The sequence below is a fragment of the Lepisosteus platostomus genome, chromosome 20 (genome assembly GCF_059453375.1).
Source record: "Lepisosteus platostomus isolate fLepPlt1 chromosome 20, fLepPlt1.hap1, whole genome shotgun sequence".
Classification (NCBI taxonomy): domain Eukaryota; kingdom Metazoa; phylum Chordata; class Actinopteri; order Semionotiformes; family Lepisosteidae; genus Lepisosteus; species Lepisosteus platostomus.
Genome location: NC_142630.1, coordinates 5563590 through 5571644, shown reverse-complemented (window position 1 = coordinate 5571644; position 8055 = coordinate 5563590). Strand labels below are relative to the sequence as shown.

The 8055-nt window shown below is 44.9% G+C and overlaps 1 protein-coding gene across 1 annotated transcript; it reads right to left on the bottom strand.

The window, feature by feature from the left end:
• Positions 1-2821: 2821 nt before the first annotated feature.
• Positions 2822-7505, bottom strand: slc10a3 (solute carrier family 10 member 3). Its single transcript, XM_088614002.1, has one exon. It carries the CDS (start codon positions 6598-6600, stop codon positions 5224-5226), a length of 1377 nt encoding a protein of 458 aa, XP_088470128.1. The 5' UTR covers positions 6601-7505; the 3' UTR covers positions 2822-5223.
• Between the last annotated feature and the right edge of the window lie 550 nt (positions 7506-8055).

The window sequence follows — 8055 nt, the reverse complement described above, 5'->3', positions numbered from 1 at the left end:
AGGTGCACTCTTCTACAGTGCATTTATAAAACGGGAATTTGTCAAACAGACCTCCCTGTTCAAAAGCTGAAATTCAGCTGTAACGAGATTCAAGGCTGCATTCATTAACTATTTAGAACACGTTGTTAAAGCAAGGCATTAATCTTTCAGAATGCTACTTCCAGACTCCCAGTGGGCAGCTTAAATGGTTTCATTTCCTGATTTTGTAATTTAAGGAGTTTGCCTTTTCCTTTTAAACAAAACTGTGCACAAATTAGCATTGTGGGAAAAAACTCTGTGAATGTAACCCTACATGTTGTGCTGTGGGTGAAGAACAAATTCACAATTGTTGTTTTTCTCTGTTTGCCGGAAAGTATCCATCCTGACTGTAAGACTTTTTTTCACTGACACATGATGTTTACTTCTTTTTGTCACAAAGCAGGACTGAACCGCCTATCCCGCATCAGTAACCTTTTAGCAAATAGCCACGTGCCGATCAGGGGACCTTTACGTCCAGAAAAATACTGGGTTACATGTTCTAAATATGACCTCACCAATGACCAGCACAACCAGTAATGCAGCTATAAATAGTGTACCAAGGTGTCGGCCACATTTAAAATGGTCATAACATCCTGTTTTCACAGCACAGAGCTCATCTTGCTCCACCTGTCAGATCAGATCTGGGCAATCCTACAGTTCACTTCAACTCTTCAACTCAAAAAAAGAAACTCCGGGAACTTTGTTTAATTGCTCAAACCTGGAAAAACCTGATGCTTAAACCTGTCCAGAGACATTTTTACAGAGTATTTGTTCTTATCCATATGTGGTTGATGATACAGGCAGAATACATTCATGTATTCTGAGATCATTTTTTAAAGTGCCCTTTAATCAGATAGCACACCTGCAGTATACTGCTGAGCACTATGCATGGAAAACCCCAGTTTAGACAGCAGAAAAAGTCCAAAAAGACAACTTGTTCTGTAGTATATTTTTTTAGAAATGGTTATTAATTTCCTGGTGTTATTTCTCCTTTTTCAGGTCACTCATTTCAACACTCTATTAGACGCATAAGAGTTAAAAGATATTTGATCAAGCAGTGTTTTGCCAGCTTTCTTCTTTTTCCAGGTTCCAGTGACACACAATTAATAATTTTAACACTTGGTTTACATCACAGAACATATGAACATATGACTACTTGAAGTACAATGAAAAGCAGGAAATATTAGTAAAAAAAATAAAACTATGAGTGGAATAGTGGCATAGTGCTACCAGTTACAGCTCTGGGGTCCAGGAATTGAGTCCTGTAATTGATTACAAAGTGTTCCGTGTGGATTCTGGTGTCCCAGTCTTTATGTGAGTTTTCACAGGGAGCTTCCAAAAATGTGATGATTCTCAGAGATTAAGGAAATATACAAATAATCACTTTGTGAAGGTTAAGGCTAATGAAAAGTTTCCTTAATCCTCTCTGCAATTGTGAGGCCATGCGAGAGGGGAATTTCAGAATTGAGTAATAAATGTCACCGGGGTCACGCAAGTTCAGATCAGCAATCTGCAGGAAACAGCTTTGAGATTATAACTCCTGTGCACCAACGTGCAGTCTGTCTCAGGCTGGGATTAAAGCCAAAACACAGAGGAGTGCGCAGCAACTTACTGAAACAGGGGGAGAAGAGAGAAACTCTGAACATCAGGGGACTGAAGACAAACTTGGCTTTCACAGTAACCACACGGGCCCCATCTTTCTGAAATCAGCCTGTTTCCTTCAAAGAAAGACATAAGGAGTTGATTTGCATCACATTTTCCTCATTTAGAAGGAGCACTAGACAGAAATTTCAAGACTGTTTAGGTTTGTGCAATGGCAGCCTGATCTGACTTGGGCTATCTCACTGCCATTTGGCAGAATTTGTTACCTGACTTTTCCAGTTCCTCTATTGGCAATTTAGTATTCTCGCTTTAGGCTCCCCAGACAATTTACATATACTGTGAAAAACAGATAGCAGGGTAGACCCAATGAATTGAACAGACACTCTCAGTGACAGCAGGAGGGAAACTTTTATCGCCTTCCCTGGCCAGAACAATCGCCTGATCTCAATTCATATGAAAACTGATGTTACTGACAGAACATGTTGGTCAATCTGCATTCCTTTCTCTAGTCCCACTCCTCTCCTCATCGTAGTCCAGAGCATACTGGCCTTTCCATTTGTGTTCTGTCACAGGGATTCAAAGACTCTTTTACTTGCAAGACAGCTAAAACCAAAAACATCTTCAAACGTCAGATATTCCTCCAGCCCTCCATAATCAACTAGTCTTTCTAATCTCTCCATTTACAGATCTCTGGAAGTTGTTGGCTTGATTTCCATCTCTTTAGCTTGTTCTTCAACTAACCCTTACTTCATGCTGAAAAACACAAAAATTCCACTTCTCGCTTTGCGGTTTGGACACCGATTCAACTTGATTCACTTAATATACAGATATAACCTCAATTTTATACAGCATCTGTACACTTCTCTTCTTTCAACTTGTAAAATACCAACTCAATTTGTAAGAGTAACTCAAAAGATCTGGATTTGGTCCAACTGCAAGGCGTAGGAAAAAGTCTGCGTGATTGAACAAGTGTGAGCAATTCATGTTAGTAGCTCTCTGTTCCTGTATCAATTCATTTTTTGAGGGTGTTTCTTGGAAAGATAAGCAAGAAAAAAGCATTTCCCCAGATATGAAACTAAAACCATTAGTAGTTTTGCAACTACTAAGAATCTGTTTTATTGTGGCATGGAACCAAAAAACTCCTACAGATGCTCTAGGGCTGAATATGTCTTAACACAGGTTGATCGCCTATTTTTTTAAAAAAAAAGTACTTGCAAACAAGGCCAGTGTTTAAACATTCTCATTGCAGCAGGTTAGTTTGGCAGCAGTCCACATAATTACAAAAAGCATCTGCTAAGAAGCTCCAGGCTCCCAGAATACATGCAGACCTAAATAACTGAGCATGGCCATCATTGGCTTAAGAGCACTCATCCCAGAACTGAACTTCTTTTCATGGCTTTGTAATAGAAATTGGTTGGATTCAGGTGACCTACAGTACACTGCTTCACTTCATGTTTGATTCACTTCCTGTTCTGCAATCTACTGCCTTTGAGATTATATTAACCAACACCAGTTCCTGGACTACATCATGCTTTATAGCCTAAGCAGTGGAAATCTGACCGGACAACTGACCTTCTGAAATGCATCACTTTTCTTATTCATCAGAATTTGCATAACCCAAAATGGATCCGACTTCTACGCAACACTGTTCTTGATTCACCCCCAGGAATGCATCTAACAGTGCGTGAACCCGAGTTCCCTCAGAAATGAAGCACGCAGGGACCATCTAAATGAGAGCTTTTTCAGACACACCTGGCTGACAACAACTGCCGAACATAAAACCTTGCATTCCCTTCCTTCAGCACAGAGGGAGCAAGCTGGACTTTGCCCTCCTAGGCGTGGCCTCTGTGTGATCTGTTCCTGCGAATGAGCAGATACAGACTTGCGGTCTCTGGCACTGGGATATCAGTACATGGAGACAGAGCAGAGGCTTTGGTTGCTCAAAAAAGGAGAATATCCAGAGCAAACAGGCAGAACTGTAGTACTGTTTGGAAGATTGGAAACACCATTTACTAAGAGACATGGGGAAACCGTAAAGCTCTTCACTGTAAGCCACTACATTCTTGCATCCCTGAATAATTACTCTTCTGTACACTAGACGAGGATATCCTAAAAATGTGGTAGCAGGTCAATACTTCTTCCTTTAACGAGGTCAGTAGTGCAACTGAAGAGAATGTACTTGTTGTTTGATAAACCAGCACGAGGTAATTATAAATTGAAATATGTGGGGTTCTCTTTGAACACCTTATTTTAATCACTGTAAAGGTTTTAAAGGGCAGTCTTTCCCACAATGTAAACAGCAAACCAAATGCACCTGATTGGACTCTCCCCAGCTATGCAGGAGGACAGATTCAGCTCATCAACACCTGTAATAGTTTTAAAGAGGAGTCAATAAACAATTCAGGTGTCTGACGATATCAGTATTCCTGGGATCTTGCAGGAGGACGAAAACAACAATATTGGCTCTAGTCTCTCTGCAAGAGGAGATATGTGTATACCTGCAAGTTTCACAGTAACCAGAAAATGTAAAAGGCCAATTGATATGACCTGGTACCTTGTACACGTGTAAAATGGCAGACACCAATTACAGTACATAGCTACCTCTTGAATGTCAGTTACTGTTGGAAATACAGGTAGGTGGTATCAGTTACAGGATGCCAAGATATTAGACAACAGACAATAGATACTAGACAGTTCTAGACAATAAACTAGAATTGACCTTATTGTTCCGTCTTCCACTCTCATTGTATATGGCATTTCCAAACCTCTCGGTGGTACTGTTCGTCTGTCACAATGGGACCTCAAAAGTGAGCATTCTAGCCAGCAAACGAGCTTACCATTGTGAGAGCAGGACTGTGGAGAGGCAGGGGGAATTCAGTTCCCAGTGACTGTTTAAGGCCATTTTTTATACTGTGCATGGGGGGAACCTTTTCAAAACAGCACATTGTCTTTTAGCACTACTGAAGAAACAGTCAACAGGCTCCACATATCTCAAACCTACCCTCCTCTTAGCTATTCTAACCTGAACAGCAAAACTAGGCGCTAAAGTGTTAATCCAAAACCTGCTCTTAAGGTCACAAGACCTTTGTACTTTTCTAACTGTTGTAATGCCTGTACAAACCAACACCCAGACCTCCGTAAACACAGAGAAAACAACGCAAAAATATATTTCTCATTACCTGATGGTGGTGAATAACAAGCCAACTCGGATTGAATTACCTTCTTAATCTTGTTCCCCCCCATTTGAACTCTGCATTTTCACGACCCGAGCGAAAAATCACCCCGTTGACTCATTGACTAACGAACGCATTTATTCATCTCTCCTCTTGGATTCAAGTACATTGAAGTATATTTAAAATACTCTCTGCGCCGAAACCAGTGTTCGCTTTCCTGCACCTCCCGTGGGTTGTAAACATTATATAAATCACAGCACAACATTTTCAATTACAAAAGAAACAGAATAAATCGTCAGGTAGAAAAATATGTTAGAAGTTTCTCTCTCATAGTGCATATGATCGCGTAGGCTGCAGTAAAAAAACAAAAGGCCTTTGGTTTCAAGACAATCGGTTTTCTTAGTCGAGCGTATACAAAACGTCCGTACAATCACACGTCCGTCTGGGAGCTGGGGCCGAGTTTCCTGTAGACGCAGTGAACGACCACAACGAGCAGCATTTCCGAGGTGCTGCTCAGAGCCACGATGAAGGGCGCTTGGGAGGCGAAATCCGCTTCCGTGCGGCGGAAGGACAGCTGCATGACGGCCAGCGCCAGGAGGCTGTTCTGCACGCCAATCTCGATGCTGACCGTCTTCCGGTGGGGCAGCGACAGCCTGCAAACGGACGCCAGCAGGTAACCCAAGACCAGCCCGAAAAGTGGCACTGTCACCCCGACCGCGATGATCTGCGGCCGGACGTTGGCGAGTATGGAGGAGCCCATCTGGTACGCCATGAAAATGCCCCCGACGATCAGGATGAAGCTGAAGGGGCGGATGAACCCGAGCAGGACCCGGGAGACGCTGGGGAGTTTGCACTTGATGGCCATGCCCGTGGAGATGGGGATGGCGATGAAGAGCAGAGTGATGAGGATTTTGACGAAGGGCACATGCAGCGTTTCGTGCACGTTCAGCAGGCGCCCGTAGATGGTGGAGGAGAGGGGCATCATGCCGGTGGCCACCACGGTGGAGATCAGCGTCATGGAGATGGCGAGGGTCACGTCCCCGCCCAGCAGCAGGCTGTAGAGGTAGCCCCCTCCTCCCCCGGGCGCAGAACAAGTGATCACCAGCCCCAGGGACAGGGCCTTAGGTAGAGCCGCCAGCCGGGACAGGGCGTAGGCGTACAGGGGCATCACCACAAACTGGCCGGCTATCCCCAGCAGGACCGCGTGGGGCTGCCTGAGCAGCCCTCGGAGCACGTCGATCTCAACCTTGCAGCCGAAGGCGCATTTGTTGATGAAAATCAGAGGCAGGAGGGCGAAGAGCACGGGGTTTTCGGAAAAGTGAGACAGCCCGCCGGGGTTCATCAGCACCGCGTCATCGCTGGGAGCCACCCTGATAATATAATCCTTTCTCTCTTCTATAATCTCCCGATTGGAGTCCTTGTCCAGCCCCACCAGCTGGATTAGTAACGGGGCCGTCCCGGCGAGACCGGATCTAATACTGATCACGTAACTTTTCACCGGCCCAACACTCCCGCTGTCGCTCACGTTTAAAATGGTTAAAACATCGGTGTCCAGGGACTTCACATTCACCGTCTGCCTCCAGCTCTCGCCGCCCTTCCTGGGAGCGCTCCTGTACCGGCTGGATATCACGATCACCCCCTTGGTGTTCTCGGGGAAGTCGAATTCACGGGAAGCCCCATCCCCGATGTTGATGTACCTCCGTTTGCCGTCGTCCACCTGCGCTGTCCAGTTGCCGTAGCCCTCGTCGGCCAGGTCCGTGCCTCCGGTTACCGAGAACAAACAACAGACGGCTAGTAGCGTCCTCATCGCTTTGTTTTCAGGGAGGGCTGAGGCTGATAACGCCGTAGAAGACAGGCGTCTGCCCAGCTTGTCAGTGACAGCAGCCTTACTCACCGCAAGCGGAAAGAGCTGAACTGCTCCACAGGCTCCCAGTCGGGCTCAGGCGTCGGGAATCCTCTGGATGTCCATGTAGTCATCTTATTTTCTCCACGCATGCAAACGTCACCTCTTCAGATCTGAGCACGAATTCTCACGTTCAATCGATTTGACCTGGTTCCTGCTTTCTCTTCCGGGCAGACACCAGATCGATCCGAGCGCTGCTCCCATCTGGTCGGTCGGTGTGGCTCTCCTGCGCTCACTCTCTAAGCCCGTCACCTAATCCAATCACAACAGCCCAGGGCTTTAACCCTCTCGGTTCTGCTTTGTAGGCGCTGCTTTAATGGGGAACCGGTTGCTGCCACAGCCCCATCCGATACACGGCGATTGAGCGAATGATGCCCGTAATCTGAGCGCAGGACGCGCACCGCCAATTCAGAATAAAACAGACTAGCGGCCTGTTGCTTTTGACAAAATAGCCTATTTCTTTCGAATTTCGAACTGTGATCGACAAAAATAAAACGGAAAGGCAAAAATAAAAAAACAACAACGTGTGTTGCTGTGCCGGGATTTGTAAAAAAAATAATCATCTCAATCTAACAATCGCCCCTTTCACGTCCTTTTAGTGTGATTAACAATTAAAACTTGCGAACGATTTCTTCGTTGAAATGGTTCCAAGATTAGGTGAGTGTGTGAGGTGAACGCATTGCTACCAGGTTGGGGACACAACTGGAGAAAATGCCCCCCATGAGCAACACCCAGTGTGAGGGTGATCTATCAATGTATACTGTAGGACTAAGCAAATTCGCTTTTAAAAATGTACCAGAGACCTTCATTCCGGTCTAGTTTAAACCCATGTGGAGTTTCATTTAATAAAAGAGGAAATAACATACCACAAACCAGGGCTAGAGCTGGAGTTTCCTCTACAGTTCATTTCTGGTAACTCAACAAAGGGGAAGTCAAATGACATGTTGCACTAGCGGTGTTATTACCTTAATAACCGCTTTCTTTCATATCCTGGGTTCTTATTACGATATTTCGGTGTAATTGTAGCTGGATATTCCCTAGAGCCTTTCAATTCCACTTCGAAATTCACCCTTCGTTACAGAAGTTCAACACCCAATATGCACTTATCGCCCTTTAGAAAACAAAACCCTACAATTTCTCTCCTGAACTACACTGTGATCCAATATAGCTGAAACTCGAACCCCTCGAGACTGTCCTGCATTCAGACTTTACTCCACAGGCCTCTTTTGCTGAACAACAATACCTTATCGTTTGTCAGGTAGAAGAGATCTACGGATTGGCTCCTGCGATTTACTACTTCTTACTTGCAAAAGTATCGTGCAGCCCAACGCATGCATAATACTTCTCAATAATATAATA